Source organism: Vigna angularis, chromosome 4 (assembly GCF_016808095.1).
Source record: "Vigna angularis cultivar LongXiaoDou No.4 chromosome 4, ASM1680809v1, whole genome shotgun sequence".
Lineage (NCBI taxonomy): Eukaryota > Viridiplantae > Streptophyta > Magnoliopsida > Fabales > Fabaceae > Vigna > Vigna angularis.
Genome location: NC_068973.1, coordinates 17,910,906 through 17,936,526, shown reverse-complemented (window position 1 = coordinate 17,936,526; position 25,621 = coordinate 17,910,906). Strand labels below are relative to the sequence as shown.

General features: G+C 33.6%; 1 protein-coding gene across 1 annotated transcript; it reads left to right on the top strand.

Annotated features, from left to right (window-relative positions):
* LOC108331286 (WAT1-related protein At5g64700) lies at positions 1–22,845 on the top strand. Its single transcript, XM_017565936.2, has 7 exons — positions 1–180; positions 274–342; positions 433–549; positions 698–938; positions 1,041–1,199; positions 1,395–1,546; positions 22,448–22,845. The coding sequence occupies exons 1-7, from the start codon at positions 8–10 to the stop codon at positions 22,593–22,595; spliced, it is 1,059 nt and encodes a 352-aa protein (XP_017421425.1). The 5' UTR covers positions 1–7; the 3' UTR covers positions 22,596–22,845.
* The last annotated feature ends 2,776 nt before the right edge of the window (positions 22,846–25,621 follow it).

The window sequence follows — 25,621 nt, the reverse complement described above, 5'->3', positions numbered from 1 at the left end:
GTGAAAAATGGGTGAACTAAAACCATATTTGGCAATGTTTGTGGTGCAATTGATATATTCAGGGCTAACCCTGCTATCTAAGGCTGTGTTTAACAGGGGAATGAATACCTTTGTGTTCATATTTTATAGACAGCTGATTGGTGCACTTGTTTTGGTTCCTCTGGCCTTCATACTTGAGAAGTAAGTGTGTAATTAAGGTTCTGTTTTTCTTTCCTACTGTGTTTATTTACTTAATATATCACTGACATGTATTTTATTTATGATATGTTCCAGAAAAACAGTAGTGTCAGTGTCACTTTCCTTTTCAACCTTCTGCAAGATTTTTGTGTCTTCATTTTTCGGGTATGGTATTATTATTTTTCTATGTGATTTCTCGTAAAATGTTACTATGAGAGAACCTTAGGTATATGACCTTAATTTGTTGCTTTTCAGAGTAACTTTGACTATAAATATGCAAGCTATTGCCCTTGTTTACACGTCTGCCACTTTGGCTGCTGCAATTGTCAATTCTCTCCCCGCATCTACGTTTTTCTTTGCTGTGCTGCTCAGGTAATATTTCTGATATGTATCAGTCTCTTGTAACAGTTAGGACAGTCACTGGAAACACATCTTAAGAGTAAAAGTGACCGTGATATCTATTCTGATTTTCGTAGAAGCTGCAATTTCATTATGAGAGTGTTGCATCTCAATGTTGCAGAATGGAGAAGGTACATATAAGGACAAAAAGTGGAGTTACAAAGATAGCAAGTGTGTTCATGTGCCTGGTTGGTGTAGCCACCCTTGCTTTTTACAAGGGACCACAGTTAAGGATTGCTCATTACTACAATGATAAGAGTCCACATCATGAGGATCATTTTTCATCCAGCAAAAGATGGGTATTAGGCTCTGTAGTCTTGTTCATGAGCGTCATCATCTGGAGCATTTGGCTTGTAATTCAGGTAGATCCACTTGTGTTGCACATTTCTGCTATTCCAACTTATGCTAAACAAGTGTTAGTTTATAAGTTCATCTATGCTCACACTGATCCCAAAAAAGAGCAGGCTCAAATTCTTAAAAGCTACCCTGCAAAGCTGAAGTTCACGAGCCTTCAGTGCCTGTCAAGTTCAATCCAATCATTTTGTATTGCTATAGCTTTTGAAAGAGATATTGAGCAGTGGAAGTTGGGTTGGGACATGAAACTGCTTGCAGTTGTTTACTGTGTAAGTATCAAATACCAACCATGTTGTTGAATTATGCTCAGAAGATAAATGAATTTTAAGTTTAACTACAAAATTGGTTTATAAAATAAAATTTGTATTTAATTATATATTATAAATTGGTGTTATTTCTGCTTCAACCTGTATATTAATAAAAGTTTAGATGAGTTAAGTTTGAAACGGTGGTGCATCTTACAGGGGACACTAGTGACTGGACTCATCTACTACTTGCAAGCTTGGGCTATCCAAAAGAGAGGACCAGTTTTTCCTGCGATGTGGAACCCGCTAAGTTTTGTCATTTCTACCACGGGTTCTATATTTCTCTTGGGCGAGCCCCTACTTTTGGGAAGGTCAGAGTTACAATGCTTCGGATACTTATCATTATTTATTATTTATAAATACATATGAAATCTTAGAAAATTAATTATTTTAATAAAAAGATTAATTAAAATATCAACATGCATGTTGAAATTTTATTTGTTAAAATGTTATCATTTAATTAATTAATATAAAACTATAATGAAGATCATGACTATGGTCTTCTTTTTTTAATATTGTTTAAAATCATTGCAAGTTATTTGTTTGTTAATTAATGCTGCTTGGTGTTTGAAAATAGTTGAATAGGAGAATCTTTATAAGTGTGGCTAGCTCTTTCCATATTTATAAAGAGGAAAATCATTTATCTAATATTATAGATGGCTGACCACAAATGAATTTTTGTAGGGGTGATTTGATATATTACTTACATGTTGTTTACCTAATAGACTATTTGTTACTTAAATGATATATTTATTACGTTGTCAAATTCTTGCTTAAAATGGTTTTTCAATTTTAGTTCATAAAGTTATTTTTGTTGTAGTGTATCTAATTAGTTTACGTGACTATTATACTATATTATATTTATTAACATTTAATTAAATAATGTAATCTCAAAATTTATGATCATATTGAAAGTTTTTCAGTTAATTTATTTATATATATTAATATAAAATATTTAACATCTTTGTTTATTACGTAAGTTAAAATTTCTGTTCAAGTGTTGTTTAAAATGATGTCACTTCTTAACTTTTCCACCACCAATCCGACATGTCACTTCTTAACAAATGGTTTGTGGATTGGATACAGCTAAGAGTGGAAGAGAGATATGAAGTGGAGAAAGAGAGTGAACACTAAGATTTAGACACTGAGATGAGTGGATTTGGCTGAAATATTTGTAAACAATTTAATTGATATGATAAAATAAAATAAAAATTATAAAACAGTTTAATATAAGAAAAAAATTTAAACATAAATAAAAATTAAAATAAATTTAATTAAAATATATTATAAAATCCTAGTAAAGATTGATAGTTAAAATGAATTTAAATAAAATAAGAAGTTATTATAACAGTTAAAAAAATTATATTTTATTTAGTTCCCTTAAAAACTGAAATTATAATAAAATATTACATATATCTCAATTATCATATTACTTCAGGATGTTATCAAAATATTTAATCATTATTTTAAATTTTAAATTATTTTAATTTGTAACTTCATACTTTTATTTAAGATTAATGAAAACTAAATTTTTCATTTATTTGTTAAAACAATTTTCGAATAAAATTTAAATTTTCAAAATTAAATAAAAATCTATATTATTTTACAATAATATTTGTCTAAAATAAATTCATCCACAAAATTTTATTCTCTCAAACAATAATTTAAATATATCGTCGTAAGTTCAGAAAACATGTCATAACAATTAATATAATCATCAATAATATCATGATAATAATTAATATAATTATCAATAATCTCAGTATCAGAAACTAATTTATATTTCTCGTATGCAACTTATAAATATTCGTCCACTAATAAAATAATCATTATTTCTGCTACTTTCAAATCTTTCTCATTACTCTTCTTTAGTTTGACGAAATATATAAAAGTTATTAAGAAAACATTTTTCATATATAAATGTCATTTCTCATCACTTTCTTGAGAATTTTTTTAACTGTATATACAAATGTTACTTTTCATTGGAAGTTTCATCAACAAAAATACATGTGTCACTTCCTATTCCTTTCCAAATAATTATACAAAGTTATCATTTCTACTTCTCATTCCTAGTGTTCTCTTATGTGTTTATATGAATGGATTTCACTATTCAGTCATATTTTCGAGCGAGGATTTAAATTGATTTGCGTGTTCGTTTTAAAAGATATGCGCAGACTGATTTAAGATGATTTGCGGAATGAATAACATTTTCGTCACCCGCTAATGTGTCGCGATTTGGAGGGATTGTGTTTAAAAAGTCACATTTATCCTTGATTTATTTTATAATACCACGTCCAAACATACTAACGTGCAAATAACATATTCGATTCTAATGTAAAAATAACCGATTCCAAAGTGTTTGAAGATGGAGAAGATGAAGAGGAGTGGTTGAAGACGAAGAAGAACATAGGCGTATTCAATTACATAGCATTTATATTCGATTCCTCTGATACAAACAAAAACAAAGGGACATGTATTTGGTTCCATGTGTTTATATTCGGTTCCTAGAGTAAAAACATGGTGTATTCGATTACATTTTTTCTGTATTCGATTCCCTCACAGTTCTAGAGTGGTATGTATTCGGTTATCTGGAATAATTTTGTACTGACCAGTGCGCGACGGCCAGAGGGAGTGAGCCGATGATGTTGTTGTTGTAGAGGTTGAGGACCTCGAGTCTCTGGAGGCGCAAGAGCTTTGGGGGAAAGGTTTGGTTAAAGCCATTGTTGGAGAGGTTGGGGAAGCGGAGGGCAAAGAGGGAGGAGAGAGGCGGAGGGATGGGGCCGGAGAACTTATTGTTGGCGAGGGAGAGATTGGAGAGGAATGGAAGGTGAGCTACGTCGGCGGAGAGAGTCCTGGAGAGGTGGATACCACGATGTGGAGAGCGGAGTAAGAAGAAGCGGAGGACGGGGCGTCAGTGTCGTCATACCCGCGGAGGTTAGAGGCGATTGCTCGGTAACCCACGACGGAGAGCGACAGAAGCTGGTGGCGCCACGAGTACCATAGTTCCGAGAAGCCGTGGAGGAACAAAACCACTGGGCCTGACCATTCTGTGTTTTATTTTCTCCATTTCTTTCTCTTCACTCTATCTTTCTCAATTTTTCTACTTCAAATGGTGTTGTAGGGAATTTAGGTAAGTGGAGACTGAGAAGAGAATTTTTCTTTTCCTTTTTGAAATGATTTTGCGTGTAATGATGTAATCCAAGACGATCCAATTTCGAAGTGCTTCACCTTCTCAGACAACTTCACAATGATAAACTATACATATTCCTTTGATTTTTTTTCTTATGTTTTTTTATGTGTATTCTAATAACCACAATTTGCTTACTTTTTAAAAATTAATTTTAATAATTATTTTTAATTTTAATAATTATTTTTAATTGTTTACTCTTTATAAATATTTTTACAATTAAATATAAAATTAATAACTATCATTTTATATTATTTTAATAATTAGAGGTATTTTGGTAATCTTTAATTTCTACCCATTAAACAAATTTTTTAAATCTATCACATCAATCAAATTCTACACTAATTCTAACAAACTTTACTTCCAAATTCACTCTCAATTACTTTCAAATCCACTCAAACAAACAACAAAAAATTTACCTTCAATCAATCACTCTTTCCCAAATTATCTCCTCCACATACCCTCAACCGACCACAGCCTTACGAACTGAAAGAGTGTCTACCTCTAATTCAATCACCACACACACATTCATTGTTTCAAACAAGTATATTTATTCATTTCATCCAATCACAATACATAAAATCAATCCACCACACCCACAATGCTAAACAAAGCTTTACCCAAATAAAACCCAACAAGTGACACACACTCGACTGTAACATTTATTTATCTTATTTGAAAATTTAATAAATAAATAAATTGCACATCATAAAATCCACTATATTTTCTTAAAAATATAAACTACCACTGCCCAACTACACTAAACTTTAACTTTTATATTATCTGTATAAAGAATCTAAACCAAATAAACACCCACATAGTTATCAAAAAGCAAATAAAATAATACTATTTAATATTATAATGCACCTGCCCAAAATTTCAAGAACCCACATATATACATTTTGAGCCAATATATAAAAACGAATACATGACATGTAAAAATACCTAAAAAAACGCTCCATGTATTATAAACCTCATCCAAAAACACTACAAGAAATGTTAAAATTACCGGCGGGTATTTACCGAAGGCCTATAGGCCATCGGTAATATTTTTTTATCGAAGGATGTTCCGAAGGATGCGGGCCGCCGGTAAAAGGCTCAAGAAATTGGATTAAAGGGTTTAGTTTCCCTCTTCGAATGAAACATTCTGTGAGCGTTTTTCTCTGTATTCCTCTTCTCTTCTTCCTTTTCCCCCATTTTCTTACTCTCATTCCCAACAACATCGTTTCCAAATACACAATCCTCCCCCAGCTTCCAGAGCTTTCTGCGTTTCCGAATGTCCACCGCACAGGCGCAGCCTCCGGTGAAGTCCCAGCCTCTGCACAAGTTCGCCCTTCCCTTCTTGAAATGGGGAGCCAACGGCAAGAACCACCACACCAACGCAGCGCATCACCACTGCTGCCGCCGCCCCTCCTCCCACCCCTCCGATCACGCCTCCGAACCTGATTCCGACCCCCACTCCCGCCCCCACCGCCTTGGATCCAGGACCAATCGCAACTGATTCGCACTCCCCACCTGCTCCCTCAAGCCGCTAGCTCCACCACCACAACCACTTCAGGCGCCGTCGTGCAACGATGAAACTAACGACGAAGCTGCGAAGCGCGACATCGAGGACGCCGAGGAGGCTGTGCAAAAGCCGTGGAACTTGCGACCCCGCAAACCCGCGCTCCCCAAGTCTGCGCTCGAGATCGGAACTGGTCCTTCACGGAACCACGCCAACAACGGCGCGGGAGAGTTTCACGACGCCGTTTCGAACCACGGCGAGAACCCCGCTCCGAAGTCCCTCCGGCTACGAGGGTTCACAGACACTCATTGCGCCGAGAAGAAGGAGAAGAGGAAATTCTGGATCGCTCTTTCTAGAGAAGAGATCGAAGAGGAAATTCTGGATCGCAAAAGCCCTATTTACGTTTGGCCCTTACCGAAGGCTTTTGGCCCTCGGTAATTACCGAAGGGCAAAAGCCCTCGGTAAATGTTAGCGACAAGCGATTTACCGAGGGTTCTTTGGCCGTCGATAAGCCTTCGGTAATTACCTTTTACCGACGGTTTTGGGCTGTTTCCGAGGGCTTTTGGCCTTCGGTAATGCCCTTCTTTTTTGTAGTGAAAGTATAGACTAATTACCCAACGATAACACCAACTCATTATTCACCTAAACTTAAGTTAGGGTCCCTCCGTCGGCCAAATTTTACCAAGTCTAACCAAATTTTCATAATTTGGTTGAGTCGAATCTGTGCTAAATTTGGTCAAATTTTTTGAATTAGTTTGATTAATTGATAAAATTTGGCTTAGTTTGTTCTTTTTTAAAAGTTAATCAAATTTTGGCGAGTCAATCATGATCTAAATTCAGTATAGTAGATCTTGACTAAAATTTAGTTGAATTTGGAAGAGTTAGTCTATGCGAAAATTTGATCTAATTCGATCAAGTTAGTTCCAGTCTAATTTCGATTTAGTGGATTCTTGTCGAAATTTTGTCAAATTTGGTTGAGTCGATTCCAACTCAAATTTGGCTTAATTCAGATGAGTTAGCATTAATTGAAATTTGACCGAATTAACCCCAACCCAAATTCGGCCTCACCTTTAACCTAAGGTCGAGATGGGTGGGTCTGACTCGAAGGTTGAGACGAGTCAAATTGGATTAATTGGTCGAGATAGACTAATCCTAGCCAAAGGTTGAGACAAACTAGTTTGGATCAAAGGTTAAGACTGATGTGACCCAAGCCAAAGGTTAACTGGGGTCAACTCAAGCTAACCTAGGCTAAAGTTTGAGACAAATTAGTCTAGACCGAAGGTCGAGATGGGTGGGTCTGACTCGAAGGTTGAGATGAGTCAAATTGGATTAATTGGTCGAGATAGACTAGTCCTAGCCAAAGGTTGAGACAAACTAGTTCGAACCAAAGGTTAAGACTGATGTGACCCAAGCCAAAGGTTAACTGGAGTCAACTCAAGCTAACCTAGGCTAAAGTTTGAGACGAGTTAGTCTAGACCGAAGGTAGAGATGGTTTGACTTAGATTGAAAGTCAACTATGAATTGTTTGACTGAAATTCAAGACAAACTTATTTAGATTGAAAATTAAGACGAATCAACCTAAACCAAATGTCTAATAATATATTTTAAAAAATTAATATTTTTTTCATTTTTTTTTGAAAAAAGAGTGCATAGATTAGCTTTGACCCATAGGAATTTTATGAATATTTTAATTATGTGGACTTTTTCAACAAGGCGGTTTTAACCATGTGAAAATTTTTTTTCTCTAACTTACCTTGATTAAATTCAAACCCTATAAGGTGATCAATTGACAGCTGTAATAAAGACAAGTTGACTGAATAGATCTAGATTTAAAACTTGATCCAAACATTTATGTTTTAATTTTAGAAAACATAAACTATTTCTCCAGAAAAATATATATATGGATCCAAAATGTGATCCAATTTGATCTAGAGTACATTGGATTGGATTTTAAAAGTCCAATCCATGCCCACGTTAAACTAAAGAAATTCTTCACAACGTAATGCTATCCACGTTATTTCGACAAAACCAAAATAATGAAACAACAAAACTTCATCAAATTCCAAGTTATATACTTTAATATACATTACGGATTATGACAGCCAAGAGTACGCTTTTATAAATAAAATAAAATAAAATTAGCAAATGTGCTTAACAGCTTATACAAATAAATAAAATGTTGCATCTCCTTATGGGCTGATGTTCATAAAAATTTCAGTTATATACATAAAAACTAGAAACGAAAACTAGTTAACTCTCATTACATCAAAATTCAAATTGTCTAAAAGAATATATTATACCCAAAACTTCATCAGTAATAAAAGTCTTTCGGATTTAATTTTGGAAAATCTCTAAAACAAAAATGTTTGTTGTTTGTGGTAGTTTCCATATGTTATTGAAGTATTCTATAACCAAATAGATTATATAACTTGTTTGGTTATTTTAGTCATTCTATTAAATTTAAACTTAACTAATCTTTTTCATAATTTTAATTAATTAAGTTTTCCATTATCATAAATCCTCCCAAGATTGCAGAGAAAGATTAAAAATCTTGTTTTGCCTATTTATTCTCTCCTGTTTATCGTCCGTGTTATGTTTATAAATTTGGACATAAGTAGTCATGTGATATAGATTGTTATCTTATAGTATTTAAAAACTATTTTAGAGTAATATATGATACTTAGGATATAGATGTGATAAATAAACTAGACTCTTAGAAAATTATATTTGTATATTTATTAAAATAACATTTTTGAAGATGAAAGGAGATTGATTATGATACCTTTAAGAGATATAACCAGAGAAAATGTATGATTAAGTTCTATTTATATCTTTACAGCATTTCCACACATGCTAAATCTATTAAAAGATATAAGTGGAGGATATATGTGAATTAAATTGTATATATAGAAAAAACAGACAAAAGATTTTTCTCCCATTTTCTTTTATCATAACTCATGCTAATTATATATATATATATATATATATATATATATATATATATATATATATATATATATATATATATATATATATATATATATATATATATATATATTGATATCTTAACTATACTTACATTGTAAACACGTTTTTCATTTATCATCACATAAAAAATATTATTAAAAGTAAAATATAAAATATAAAATATTAATAATTATGGGACCAAACCAAACTCATGAATAAAGGTAAAAAGAAGTTATTTCTTTAAACTGAATCTTTTTTAGTTAGTTTAGTGACCTATATACTTTATATTTTTTTTAACTAAACAGTATTTTTTTTTCTTTCGAAATTGAATGCACTCTTATTACATACCTAAGGAGAATATAAAAATAATTTATTACTCTGATGTTTTCACTTAAATTTATGCATGAGTTCATTTATTAATAAATGCACAATAATATTTTTTATATATATAGATACAGACAAATAATATTTTTTATATATATAGATACAGAGATATAAATTGGATCTAATAAATTAATATAAAATCAATATGCAGAATCAAACAAAAATCATAATGAAAAATAAACTTTTCACGCAGGAATCTATAGTGTGTTGCCATCTTGTTACATTACTTTGTGGTTACTAAGACACATTCTTATTGAAACAATTTTTACCAGACAAATTTACAGCTTAAGTTATTTGTACTGATAAAATAAATTACAGTGGAAAAATCTCAAAGAATTTGTGACTCCCAGAAATAATTAAAAAGTTGGATAATTTTGTGAATTATATTTTCAACTCTAATAATCATTTCAGTAGTGTACGAAAACTTTTTAAATTTAAAAACTAAACTAAGAAATAGTTTAATTCCCAATAAAAATAATTTATGTTTTGTGTGTAATTTAATTTAGTTCAATTAAAGAATTCTTAGTTGAGTTTGTTTTTTTAACACTTCTACAAGTTCACTATTGCATGATTTAGAATAACGTACGTGTCTTATAGCTGTTTAAGTACTTTATCTACTTTTATTCTTATTCTTTGTAACTTTCTCTAATTTTAATATCACTGCTCATCCCATTGTGTTTTATGGGTCTACCAGAGCACAATTTCTTAATCTCAATTATTTTTCTGGTTAGAAACTATAATAGGATTTGCTCAAGAATCTACCAATTAAGGTAATCATGTAATGAATTCTCCTACTAGAGAAGTGATTTTCGAGACATATTCCTTTTAAATGCAGTAAAAAAAATTAATAGAAATATTTAAAAAATTAATAAAAATATAAAAAAACTAATGTACACAAAATTGATATATAATTGACAAAAATTATGATCATTCTAAAATATGAATATTAAATCACCGAAAAAAAAAGATGAACAAAATTGAAGTTCAATAAATATTGCAATTCAACCAAATGTAAGAAGACATAAATATCGTAAAATTAGAAATATTAAATATATAAAAAACGTTTATGTAACATTCAAAAATATAGTATAAACTACATATTAGAATCATCACATGAAATGATATGATAGAATAGTCATCTACTTAACAATAAAGTATTAATAGTACAATTATCCTAAAATAACCATAAAATTAAAACTTTACGAAGTTCAACTCTTCTACAAAACTAGATACATAACCGAACGGTTCATACAAAACTATATACACATATGACCGAATGGTCCTAATCTAAACAGTTGGGTCCTCATCATCTAGCGCTTACTCCAGCGAACGCTCGTCTCCTTCTGCTCACATCCACAAGGTGATCATTACAAGGAAGAAATATCGAACAACAGCATAAACAAGGTAGAAGAGAAGAGTAAGCTAGAGTAATTTAATTAATCATACCAATCATAAAACTAAAACAAATACATAAGCATGTAACAACCAAACACTTATAATCATTCAATGACCGACCACTCAAACAAGCCAGAACCGAACACATTATAATTCAAGCAAAGACCGACTACTTGACTTGACCATCCGGATTGTATGAATATGTAGCTTGAGGTCGTTCGTGCACCCGAGTGATGTAGTAACTGTATACCCTTAGCTGTCACCTGGGGTTAGTCCGTTATAAATCACCTACAATACCCTATAGGCTAGGACCTCCTGTTATTCTCACAACATGACTTACCCATCTCTACTTGAGACTTGGTAGTCATTAGAATGTCAGGATGAACGCCGTGAATTTCGCTGTTCATATTCATACTTTACCACAACCTTGATAACCAATCACTAAAACATTCCTCCTTGGAATTCTCTTTCACATCCATATTACAAATATCATATCATACTTTCCTTTTGACACCATTATGATAATGCATACATAAGCCATCAAAGCAATCCGAACAATTAATTAAAAAAACATACTAGAATAACTATAAATATAGGCCAAACAAAATCACCAACATATATGAACAAGACCGAAAACCATGTGCATTGTGGAGACCGAACGGTCAATAATAGATACAAATGAAGAGAAGGTCGAGCACTATTAATGACCGACAACTAGAGGATTCCGAGTACCACATTGTGACCAAATACTACCACCAGTCCAAGTACTAAGTTTAGACCGAACGCTTATGGCTTAGGCCGAACACCTATAGCTTAGGCCGAACACTTAGAGTTGATACCGTATACTAATATAAGACCGATTTCAAAAATATCACCGAACAGTCATTAACAGGTAAGGCCCATGAGAGGCTGAACGTAGTTGAGACCAAATACAAGTACGAGACCGAGCGTTAGCATAAAATCGAGCACTAGTAAGAGGCCATACACCCCACTAAAACTGAACACTTTGGACTTAAACAAAATACTCAGATAGGACCGATTACTAAAGTGACTGAACGCCAATACAAACCAAGTATTAATGTAAGACCTAGAACCTAGACTATACTGGATACTTTATCTAGGTTGAATACGAGGTTAAGACCAAAGGCTATGACTAGATCTAACGCTATATTAAATTGATTACTAGCACAAGATTGATCGATCATTAACTGAAAAGCTCTCCAAAAGTAGAACTCAGTTAAGACCGAACACAAGAAGAAAGTCGAACGGTCAATGAATGACACTCGGCGATCTGCATAAGAATAGGATTTGTGGCTAACCAATCCATTCCTAGAATTACCTCCAAGCTTTTGAGAGGTAAACAGATAAGCACTACAAAAAAGAAGGGCATTACCGAAGGCCAGAAGCCCTCGGAAACAGCCCAAAACCGTCGGTAAAAGGTAATTACCGAAGGCTTATCGACGGCCAAAGAGCCCTCGGTAAATCCCTTGTCGCTAACATTTACCGAGGGCTTTCGCCCTTCGGTAATTACCGAGGGTCAAAAGCCTTCGGTAATTACCGAGGGTCAAAAGCCTTCGGTAATTACCGAGGGCCAAAAGCCTTCGGTAATTTCCAAAGGGCAAAAAAAAAAACAGGGCGCTGGGCTGCTGCAGAATGTGATGCTAGAGTGTTAAACATATGATTGTAAATTAAGAGATATTATACAATAAAATTAAGAGATATAAACCTCAATCTGGATTATGTATTTTACTACTGCAACTTGAAGAGAACTAAAACCAACATCAACATAGGTATATTACCTTCTTACATCATGAATTGGTGTAATGAAATTGGCTGTACTTAAATGTTAAAAGGTTGGGTTGTTGTTATACCTTGTTTACATTCACGTGTTGCCTTCACTATGTCTACAGGAATGTTTGAACCAGAAGCAAAAACACCAATCATAACAAATAATTAAAATTCAACCTCAATAGTCAAGAATGATCAAGTTCAATAATGCAGAGCTAGAATGGTAGGAAATTCATTATGGATGACATGAATAAAAAAAACTCACAGATTGTATATTTTTGAACTAAAGTTAGCACTTACAGCTGCCATAACCTCTTCTATCTCCTTTCTCTTTTTATTCACACACCATTACTCTACAGTTTCACAACCACACACTCTTGTCTATTCTTCTTCTGTTTTCTTCACATCACCACCACACTGTGGCTCTTCTATTGAAACACATCACCCACACCTTACAGAAATAAAATAAGAAATCCTTCCACATGCATGCTCTTCCCACATGGTCAAATAGCCAAGGATTTTTATGCAGAATATACCATCAAAACAACCAGATTTTTATGCAGGTTATACAGCAAAATAGTAAGCTATTTTTGCAGAATTTTACACCAAAACAACAAAGATTTTATGCAGAATTTACAGCAATACAGCAATGCAGAATTTTATGCAGAATTTTATAGCAATATAGCAATGCAGAATTTTACAGCAATACAGCAATACAGCAATGCAGCAATGCAGAATTTTATCATCATTTTAAAGATATTTAAACACTCAAACAGTTTGAAAACAGATTGTAATGTGAATTCACTGGTTCACTTCCATTTTAAAGCCAATTTTGATGGTTTAAGACATGATTCTACATATAGGCATAAAAATGATCATTTCAACAGTGCACACAACTTTAAAATGGCAAAATAAACTTGCTCAAACATTGTATATGCACAAACACAGCAAGATTCAACAAATCATAGTTACTATAGACAAATATGTATGAAAATGTCACCAAAACTGCATCAGAATTTTGTTGTGTCTTAGGCCATTTAAAATCTCCTAGCTAAGATTTTGTACCTAGATCTGGTGAATTAGGACTTCCTTTAGCTTTGTTTATGCTGTACAGTTTGATTCCAGTGTGTGTTTTCAATTCTAGTGCTAATTTTGGGTTTAAAATGCTGCATAATTGGCTATAGCAAGTGTGATTTGAAGCATCTGGTTGTTTCTGTCCATTGTGAATGTTTGAACAAGTTTATTTTACCATTTCAAACCTGTGTGCACTGTTCATTTCGTCAAATTTGAGCCTACATGCAAAATCACTTCCTAAACCATCAATTTTGCTTAAATTTGAAAGTGAATTAGTGATTTTTGAGTGTAGTGTGATTCCTTGTTGTTTCAATGTTTAAACACCTTTAAATTGATGATATAAAGTTTCTTGAATCATCACTTGAGCTTTAGAAACACTGCCACTCATTTTTGGATTTGAAAGCACACTTTTAAAACCATTTTTCTGGTGCAGTTTTCATTTTTAGTGTGTTTAATTTTGTACATTCTTTAAATTTTAATTATGGGTTGGCAAGAGCTGGTTACATGTTTGAAAATGGAATTATATGATCAAAAAAGTATAATCCAATCATAAAAATCATTTGAAAACCAAGCAATCCAGTTTTGAACCCCAAAAACCGAAAATCACAAAATCTGCACTTCTTTGGAGACTTTCATCAAACAGTTGCATTTTTATCAAACACCTTACTGCACTACTTTTGGCTCTTCGTTTTTTACTTTTCTTGCGTGCTTAATCTGATCTAGTGCCTCTCCTAGGTTCCTTTTGTGTCCCTCTATTGATTCAAGGCTTAAAATCATTTGAAATCCACTTGTTTGGCCTTCAAATTGTGCTACAAAGTCTGTTACTTGAAATTAAAATCTGGTGCAGTGCAGATTTTTGCTGTGACTGGTTTAGTGTGTGGTGGGGTGTTGTGACGTTTTGGTGAGGCGTCCAAGGTCCAGAATTCTTGCTCCAAGGGGGTAGCATACTAGGTAATGGAAGGGTTGCTGAATTGGACAAAGAAGTAGCTCTAAAAGTAGCAATTTGGCTTGATTTTCAACAGCATTTCACCAACTTGGAACCACTTTTTTAGGTTCTAACAACTCAAACTTTGAGTTTTACCTAATCCTTTGCTTTTGACTAGTTTCTTAGGTTCATTTCACTAATTTATACTTGTTAGGATGTTGACTATATTAGGTGAATTGACAATTTCTCACCTTATAAGTACACTTTTTATAATCTAAATACTCAAACTTTGAGTTTTAGGTTATTCTTTGCTTTTCACCAATTCAACAACTTTGTTTGGTGAATTAAAACTTGTTAGAACTCAAATTTAACTCAAAACCAAACTGCTACTCAAAATCACCTTTCTACTTCCCAAAATTGATTCAAAATTGGTGGTTTTGAAAGTGATTTTGTGCCTAAGCCATTCTAACACTTTGCTAATCATTTTAACAGTTTTAAGTCATCAAAATACACTTATTTGAACTCTAATTATGCATAAAACAGAAATGCAACTCAGATTCACTTTGCAAGTTCCAAAAATGGCTCAAATATGATGGTTTGACATACTAAATTGCATATAGGTCATTCTAACTTCATATCAATGGTTCTAACAGCTTTAATACATCAATTTGAACTTGTTTAAACTTCCAAATATCACAAAATCACAGCAGAACGAAATTTGACCTGTAATGACTCAATTAGGTACTTTTTACTACATTTTTTAAGGTTTTAAGTAGTGTCATTTTGAGTTTTAGGGAATTTTTTGCTTATGACCACTTTCCTACCATCATTTCACTACTTTAGACTTGTTAGGATGTTAACATTACTTAAAATTACTCTACTTTTGGTGAATTGGCAATTTGTCACCTTTTAAGTGAACTTTTTAGGTTGAAACTACTCAAACTTTGAGTTTTAGGTACTTGTTTGCTTTTGAGTAGTTTCCTATCTTCACTTGACTAATTTAGACTTATTAGGATATTAACATTAGTTAAAATTAGTCTACTTTAGGTGAATTGCAAATTTCTCACCTTTTTAGTAGACTTTTTTAGGTTCTAACTACTCAAAATTTCAGTTTTAGGTACTTGTTTGCTTTTGAGTAGTTTCCTAGTGTCATTTCATTACTTTAGACTTGTTAGAATATTATCATTAGTTATTCTTAGTCTACTTTAGGTGAATTGCCATTTTCTCACCCTTTTAGTACACTTTTTTGGGTTCTAACTACTCAAACTTTGAGTTTTAGGTAGTTTATTGCTTTTGAGTATTTTCCTAGCTTCATTTCACAACTTTATACTTGTTAGGATGTGTAGAATACACATTCTTAGGTTACCATAGGTGAATTCCTAATTTCTCACCTTTTTAGTACACTTTTTTAGGTTTTAAGTACCCAAATTTTGATATTTAGCTACTTCATACAATTTGACATCTTTCTTAGCTTCATTTAAGTTCTTTAAACTTGTTAGACTAAGAACATTACACATTGTTAGGTTAGTTTAGGTCAATTTCGAAATTGTCACCTATTTACAACACTTTTTAGGTTTTAAGTACTTTAATTTTGAGATTTGTGTACTACTTTGAAATTGACATGTTTCTTAGTTTCATTTAAGTACTTTAAAGTTGTTAGGATATGAAGATTGTACATTCTTAGGTTACTTTAGGTGAATTCCCATTTTTTCACCTATTTAGTACACTTTTTAGGTTTTAAGTAGCCAAATTTTGATATTTAGCTACTTGATACAATTTGACATCTTTCTTAGCTTCATTTGACTACTTTACTCTTGTTAGGATAAGAACATTGCACATTCTTAGGTTACTTTAGTGCAATTTGCAACTTTTGACCTTTCTAGTGCATCTTTCCGATTTTCATAAGCAGATTTTGATTTCTTTCCTATTTTCATTAGTTACCATAGTTTTCAATAGTCTTGTACCATTTAAAACATGTTTAGATAGTTACATTACAACTTCATCTGTTAGTTTAGAGAATTTTTCATGATTTGAGATTTCTAGCATAGTTTTAGGTTCTCAATAGTCAATTTTTGAGTTTTTGTAGAGAGGTAGGTTTTAGGTTGTTTCTTAACTTGCTTTTAACATTTAAAACTTGTTTACAAAGCTGCAGTGCATTTTACTGCACTGCAATTAGTGTAGTCCTCATTTCTATACTAGTTTGAGTGTACTTTTAGGCTTTCTTTAGTGAGTTTTAGAATCTCTTAGAATTAGTGACTTTTGAAGTGCTCTTAGTTTTCTTTAGACATTTAAGACTTATTAGGAAGTTTCTTTACAAGTTTGATTCTGTTTTAGTTTAGTTCTTACTTTTACCTTGTTTAGCCTAGTTTTAGAGTGCTTTGGTAGGTTTTGAGTATTGAATTCTTGAAGATTTTAATTTTTAAGTTGATTTATAGCTTTCTTTAGTCATTCAAAATTTGTTTAAATGGATTTTACCTCTGTTTTTGAATGATTTTTATAGATTTATTTTTGAATTGATCTTAATAGCAGTTAAGTATCTCAAAATAAACTTTCATTCTCTTATTAAATAGTCCAAACAAATTAACAAATAGCTTTAACCCCATTACCCAAATATGATACATTCATGCATCAGTATTTAACATTCCTACATATTAACTTAGTCCTCAAAATCACATGCTCATGACCATATTACAAAAACTTCTCTGCATCTTTATTTCCTAAATATCCCTTGCAACTACAACATTTGCACTACTTGGTTACATTTAATCTTATCAGCACAATAACTAAGAGTATAACTAAATTCAATAATCACCAGCCATCATACAATATTCTAAACTCAAAAGATACAAATTTGATTTTTAGTTTCGTCCAACTCAAACCAGATTTCATCCATTACGTTTAATCCAAACAAGAAATTAAGAGCTCTCCATACCTGGAAAATGTGTTTGCCCTCTCCGCAAAATGTTTCCTCCAAACTCCGTAACCTCACCCGTCTCGCACTCAACCCGAAATGCTTCCTAGCTTGCACTCGCACCTTTCTTTACTCTTTAGTTTCTACAATCACTTGCATTAGTCTATTTCTAACCCTCTCTTCATGATTGAACTCCAATAGAGCCTCCCAACCCACCACGTTGCGATATACAGCCCAAAACCACACTGGCAGCTGAGACAGGGATGACTGCAAATCACTCCTCCAAGGTTTCGTGCTTAGGATTGATGCAAAGGACAAGGGTTTTGTGGGCGAAGGGTTTCGAGCAAAGGGGGAAGGGGGTTTTCGTGGCCAGCTTTGAGAGGAGACGAAGATTATTACTTTGGTGCGAAATGAATTTGAGAATGGGAATATCCTATTTTTGGCCCTAATTAATCGAACACATTACCGGCGGCTCACAAGCCTTCGGAAAACGTTATTTATCGACGGTCTAAAGGCCTTCGGTAATAAGCCTTCGGTAATTAACGCATTTCTTGTAGTGAAGGTTCACTTTGAACCTACGACCCTCAACCTCAATTGGACATCTAGCACACATGGTAGATGTTCGAATTACACCAGTTGCTGGGGTTGGCACCACCAGATCAAACTGGAACTCTCCGACTGACAACCCCAACTTCTCAACACATTCCTTTGAGATAATGGAATATGTTGTTCCCGAGTCAAACAACACACAACAAGGTACTCCATGCAGCAAACAAGTACTAATAATAAGATTACCTGAATTTGCTACATCTGCTCCTGTCATTGCGTAGGCTCGGTCAACAGCTTGTGCTTGGCCACCACTCCTCTACTGAAACCTCCCAGCATGCGGCGGTCGTGAGACAGTCCTTCTGCCCAAAGGACAATCTTTTTCCCAGTGGTCATCCCTTCTACACCGATTGCATCTCTTATATCTTCCCAATTGAGGACATACTGGCTTATAGTGAGGTCCCCCATAATTGTAACAGCTAACTGACCCTTGTTGCCCCTGTTGACCCGCAGAGACAGATGACTAAGAAGAGAAACCACTGGACCCTGAAGAAGAAGGTTGAGAATATGGGGTCCTCCTAGAACCGAGGCTGCCTCTAGATGCAATCGATCCTCCAACTCTCGGTGGTGGTCTTTGCTGACTTTCAACCTCCAGCTTGGTCTTCTCAAGAACTCTAGCCCTTTCCACCAAGGCAGAAAACTCTTTGATGCACAAGTCGGCCACCAACAACTTGATATCGCCCCTCAACTCGTTTCCTACACTGCCACTCTTCATCCATTGCTAAAGTTTGAAATCTAAGTAGGTGCTTAAACCGATCGACATACTCAGAAATCGACATGCCTCCTACACCAACTGGAGAAACTCCACTTCCTTAGCAAACTGAACACTATCTAGAAAATATTTGGTGTAAAACTTCTTCTTAAACACCTCCCAAGAGATGGGAGAACCACTCCCCTCCAGCAAAATCCTCATACTGCTCCACCAATGACTGACCTCCCCAATCAGTAAGTATTCGGAGAAGGCCAACCTATTTTCATCCGGGCACTTTTTGGCGTTGAAAATTCGTTTCATATCCTGGAACCACTGATCAGCTTCATCCGGACTGCATTTGTCATCAAACTTGGTCGGATGATGTTGAAGAAAAATCTCCAAACTCCATTCCTGATAAAGATTGGATGAAGAAGGACCTGTTGTAGCCCTACCACTTAACATTAAATCCAAATATTGCCTCTCGGATGTCTTAGCTGACACCCTAGCAGCCTCCAACTACTGCAAGGCCACAGTATATTGATGAACTAATAGAGTGTTTTGTTGTTGCATTACTTCCAACACAAACTCCATCATTCTCATCATGTTGGATGTGTCAGGATTGTGAGGTGGAGAAGAGGGAGACCGATTTGCCATCTTCTACTTACATAGAGAGAAAAAGTCATCAGTGTAACTCAAGGAGACAAGGACAACCACTAAACATAACTAAGAGCACACAATTACAAGCAAGGCACACTCAAAACCTACAGGATTCCTAAGGAAAGAACTGGTCTAATACCATAAACGTAACATCCCAAAATATAGTATAAACTACATATTAGAATCATCACATGAAATGATATGATAGAACAGTCATCCACTTAACAGTAAAGTATTAATAATATAGTTATCCCAAAATAACCATAAAATTAAAACTTTGCGAAGTTAAACTCTTCTACAAACTAGATACATAATCGAATGGTTCATACAAAACTATATACACATATGACCGAACGATCCTAATCTAAACAGCTGGGTCCTCATCATCCAGCACTTGCTCCAATAAACGCTCGTCTCTTTCTGCTCACACCCACAAGGTGATCATTGCAAGGAAGAAATACCGAACAACAACATAAACAAAGTAGAAGAGAAGGGTAAGCTAGAGTAATTTAATTAATCATACTAGTCATATAACTAAAAGAAATACATAAGCATGTAACAACCAAACACTTATAATCAAGTAATGACTGACCACTCAAACAGGCCAGAACCGAACACATTAATTCAAGCAAAGACCGACTACTTGACTTGACCATCCGGATTATATGAATATCTAGCTTGGGGTCGTTTGTGCACCCAGGTGATGTAGTAACTGGATACCCTCAGCTGCCACCCGGGATTAGTCCGTTATAACTCACCTACGATACCCTATAGGCTAGGACCTCCTGTTATTCTCACAACATGACTTACCCATCTCTATTGGTAGTCATTAGAATGTCAGGATGAACGCCGTGAATTTCGCTGTTCATATTCATCCTTTACCACAACCTTGATAACCAATCACTAAGACATTCCTCCTTGGAATTCTCTTTCACATCCATATTACAAATATCATATCATACTTTCCTTTTGACACCATTATGATAATGCATACATAAGCCATCAAAGCAATTGGAACAATTAATTAAAAAAACATACTAGAATAACTATAAATATAGGCCAAACAAAATCACCAACATATATGAACAAGACCGAACACCATGTGCATTGTGGAGACCGAACGGTCAATAATAGATACAAATGAAGAGAAGGTCGAGCGCTATTAATGACCGACAACTAGAGGATTCTAAGTACCACATCATGACCGGATACTACCACCAGTCCAAGTACTAAGTTTAGACCGAACGCTTATGGCTTAGGCCGAACACCTATAGCTTATGTCGAACACTTAGAGTTGATACTATATACTAATATATGTTCGATTTCAAAAATATCACCGAACGGTCATTAACAGGTAAGGCTCATGAGAGGCCGAACGTAGTTGAGACTGAATACAAGTACGAGACTGAGCGTTAGTATAAAACCGAGCGCTAGTAAGAGGCCATACACCCCACTAAAACTGAACACTCTAGACTTAGACAAAATACTCAGGTAGGACCGATTACTAAAGTGACCGAACGCCTATGCAAACCAAGTACTAATGTAAGACCTTGAACCTACTATATCGGATACTTTATCTAGGCTGAATACTAGGTTAAGACGAAAGGCTATGACTAGATCTAATGCTATATTATATTGAATACTAGCACAAGACCGATCGGTCATTAACTGAAAAGCTCTACAGAAGTATAACTCAGTTAAGACTGAACACAAGAAGAAAGTCGAATGGTCAATGAATGACACTCGGTGATCTGCATAATTCTGCAGAATAATTGCAGAATTATGTTAAACAACTATCTTTACCAATTGAATACAACTTATCAACTTCTAATATTCCAAACATTGATTCATATACCATTTTACGCCTATCCAAAGGTTCTTAAAATCGTTCTAACATCATCCCAAAGAGTCCCATACCAGATTTCACTCCTAACCCCAAACTCTCATTCTCACCTACCCACTTCCTTAATATCAGAATAGACCGAACACTTATGGAGAGAAACTCCAACCAGTTCACAGGTTCCAACATTCACCGATTTAACACAATTCAATGAAACATTCAAGTTACACACATGCAACCATTCAAACAGTAATTCCATACATTGAAAATCATAATTAAATTAACTAGCTTTCCTTACCTCTTAACCGAATAGAAAGGTTTTACCCTTTAGAAAAAATTGTTTGAATTTCAAGAAAATATAAAAACACCTAAAGATCACCGATTGAAGAGAAAGGATCAACCAAACGATTGAGACTAGGATCAGAAATGAGAAGAAGTTGATGTACACATACAACGGATATTCCCTTGCATGTACCAGAAAACTAAAACACTAAGAAGAGAAAATGAAATTTATTGACTCAAATAACTGAATTAACTGGTTGATAAAGAATCCTTCAGCTCAAGGATCACTTAAGCTCCTCCTGAACGAAGAACAGTTGATCAACTGATGAAAATTTTTTAAGAGAAGAAGAAGAAAAGAAAAGATCAGAATTTTAGAAAAAGAGAGGGTGTATGCAGACAATGAAACGAAATTTGAAACTTTCTTTTATGTATCATTCTGAAAACGGAATAGTACAATTCAGTGCATACATCTATGCTACAATTTTCTTTAAATCTCTCGGTTCTTACAGTTTGTCTCTTTTTTTTCGAAAGCATAATTTGATTACTGTACCTGACACAATTCGTCAACATATCTATTTCATATTTTAAAAAATAGTACTCCAACACGATTAAAATAACTAAAATGGTAAAGTATATCAGGAGTAAAAAAACAGTACTATAAAATCGTTGAAAACGAAAAAGTTGTAAATCGAATTTAACTACTATTGATTCCTTTCCATATATACAAACGTATTGGAACCCTTGACAACTATGTATAAGCTTATAAATATAGTATTCTTTCCATTTGCATGAATTACCAGTTTGATGTGTGTTATCATATTTAATTTTTGTCATATTCCTCTGACATCAGTATACTTTTACATGAAAAGTTAGGTAATCGGCATTAAATAATCAACAAAAGTTATGAAGTACAGTGTGATGAAAAGGCAAAAGTCAAAGAAGAATACGTGGAAACCAATTTTATACTCCGTTGCCCTAATCCTGTAATTTTTTGGTTTCAGCGTTCTGGGAGGCATTGTGCTTATTATAAGCCTCTATAGTGTTCTGTGGGCAAAAAGCAAAGAAGAAATGAGTCATCACCAGAATTCTTTACCCATAGAAGAACGTGCAGAGGTGAAAACTGAGGCCAGTAGCGTGGAACAACAGTAACCCTAATGATTTTTCCAAAATTGTTCATTAGTGGTTTCTGTCTGAATTTTCTTCTTGGGACCCAACCATGTCATTCACAATAAAGCATGCTCTTTTTTGTACCAGTTTACACTATACAAGAAATTCGAAAGAATGTCTTTGATTGCGCATGAAACTTATCTTAATACTAATTTTAGGAAAAGATGTTGCTTAAGGATGTCAATAGCTTGATGGTTTTATCCAATAATAGGGAAAAGAAGATATCCAAAGACACCTACTTCTACTATATATGAAAACTGTCCTTCAATCATTTACCTACCATCCTAAGATAATGATGAAATCTCTATATAAACACTTAATTTTAATCAATTATTTGTTCTGAAAATTTTATCTATCTAAAAAAGGCTGAGTGGAGGATAATCTGTTTTTGTACACGTGCGAATAATCAATTAATTTCGAGTTCCGACCGTGTTTATATCTTTTTGCTGCATGAATGACTTTACTCTCTAACGTTAGACTTGTTTTGTCCATAATTGGGAAGAATATTCATTTGCAACGAGTTTATTTTTAGATTCCGTGTATCTTTTTGTTAAAAGAAAAAGAGAGAAAAGAAAAAAAATAAACGAAAGAGACTAAACTAACGACATAAAGTTTTACGCGCGGAGTTTTTGACGGGTTTGGTCCTCCATCCTCCACACCACTAAACATGATTGGTGGAAATTAATTTGCATATGATGAGGACTTTATGTTATAGAATCATGTTAATTATGATTTATGGGAATTATCAAATTGGGTAGATTAATTGAACTAATTACTTTTCTTATAATGGTTGTGGTTGTTAGGGAAATGTGAGATTCTTCATGCACGAGGAACTAAAATTTAATTAATCATTGCAATTTCTCCGTTCCTTCGTATGCATGTGCATGTTGATATTTTAAATATCAAGAAAGAACTTTTGATAGAGATCATAGCTTTACATATTGGACACATTTTCGTACCTTCTTCACATATTTTGATATATTTGTTAGCAGTTCTTTGGTTTGAAGTATGCAGATCACTCATTTAAAGGGGAACTTTTTTTTCCTATTTTCGAAAATGTTGTCAACGTGCTGCTTATGTGTCCTTCAATTCGTTTGAAAAAATTAACAAGAGTGGCTGGTAAGTAGTATTTTGATTTTGCTTTTGCTGCACATTACTACGTACCACTTTTTTTCACATTTAAAACATTGTGTTTGTGAAAAGTTCTTTATAAATTATTTGCGAAGGACGAGAACATTGTCATCATTAAATAATCAGAGTTTGTAGTGTCATATTCTTGTCCACTTATGATTGATCATGCAACGTAAAACTTAAGAGCAAATTCTGGTGGCAATCACATTTCATCCATATCCAACTCTAATTATCTAAGCTCAACCACATGGATTATGTGTCTTAAAAGAAAATATCCTACATGAGAAACTCGTGATATATATAGAGAGAAGGAGAGAGATAATTATGTCAAGAATTTTGCTAATAATTAATAAGTGCACTAAAATTTGTTAAGAAACATTTAATACATCAATTAATTTTTCAAATGTTTAAAATTAAATAATATTAGACTATTTGTTTTTTAATATAATAAATACTTCTCTTTTATATTTTTAACCATTATGAACTAGTTTCAGGGATGCTTATCAGTTTTTAGGTTTGTCTAACAAATAATAAAAAATTTAAAGCAGATTTTTTTCACTTAAAAGCTCACTGTATCGAAATACACAAAAAGTTTTAATATAATAGAATATTTTAATATTTTTACAATACGTGTGTATAATAAATACTTCAAAAACTTAATATTTTTACAAATTTAATATTTTTAAAAATTTTAATATTAAATCGTGATGTGATATATTCTGTGACGACACTTTAGTAAATACTGAAAATCATATTAGATTTAGGTTCAATTGATGTAATATATATTAAAAACTAAAAGAAAATATGAATATGTTATTTTTTAATAGAAAAATATGATATTACATCGGTTGTTCCGTAAAAACGATGTAGCATACCTTGTAATGCATTTTTTTTTTAGAATATTTTGTTTTCTTTCTAATACTCGTCTTCTCTCCTACATTCTTACATCTCTCTTCTTTTTGTTTCCATTCTCTTTTCTAGAATATCCAGTATTGCATTATCCTCCTCTCTTCATAAGAACTTCAGCTAAGCATTATGATTTGGCTTTCCATTCTTGCCCTAACTCTCACTCCCTATAGTTGCATTCAAGAAGAACGAAGTTCTTTCCGCCATTAAGAATCTTTGTTCTCATTGTTTAGAAAAGCTTCGTTATTTTTGTCTTTTTCATTAATTTCATTGAGCCCGTCCTTCAGCATTAAGAAGCCTCCATACCACGTTGTTAATATTTTGTGAAGAAGGTGTCGTCGTGCAAAGGAAGTGTGACCATTCACCTCTTTGTGTTGAACCCTACCATGTAAATGAGGTGTGATTGTTATTGTGCAAAGGAGGTGTCATTGTTGTAGTGAAACAGAGGTGCTTGTAAGAAGCACCCTTCCTGTACGCTATTGGGAAGACTTTATCTCACTAGTGTTGGTTTCAATTTCGTCCTCCCTCCTTCCACTCATTTCACCCTCGTTGGCTTTCCACATCATGTTGTTCTTATTGTGTTGCGAAGGAGGTTTCGCAACACCCTAGCCATCGTTACTTCTCGTTGAACCCTAGGTTTTGTCACTAGCTCGCATTGAACCTCAATCATCGCCACTTGAACCCTATCTTGTTTCGTAACACCCTTCTCTTTTTTTTCTTTTTAAAAAGGACATATTACATCAATTCTAAAAAAATCGATGATATGTGTTTCACTTATTACATCATCTTAGACAACATTGATTTCTAAACCAATGTAATATGTCCAAAATAACTTATGTAATATCGCTACAAGAAAATATTAAATTACCAGCAAATAAATATTGACGGATCTATATATGCTAATAATACATATTTATTGCTGAAATTTTCAACGGATCTTTGTTAGTGATGTTACGACTCAATACCGACGG

Coding starts and splice junctions, on each gene's coding strand:
- LOC108331286 (XM_017565936.2), top strand. CDS start 8: ATGGGTGAACTAAAACCATATTTGGCAATGTTTGTGGTGCAATTGATA. Junction 181..273: donor CTGGCCTTCATACTTGAGAA/GTAAGTGTGTAA, acceptor GATATGTTCCAG/AAAAACAGTAGTGTCAGTGT. Junction 1,200..1,394: donor TGCTTGCAGTTGTTTACTGT/GTAAGTATCAAA, acceptor TGCATCTTACAG/GGGACACTAGTGACTGGACT.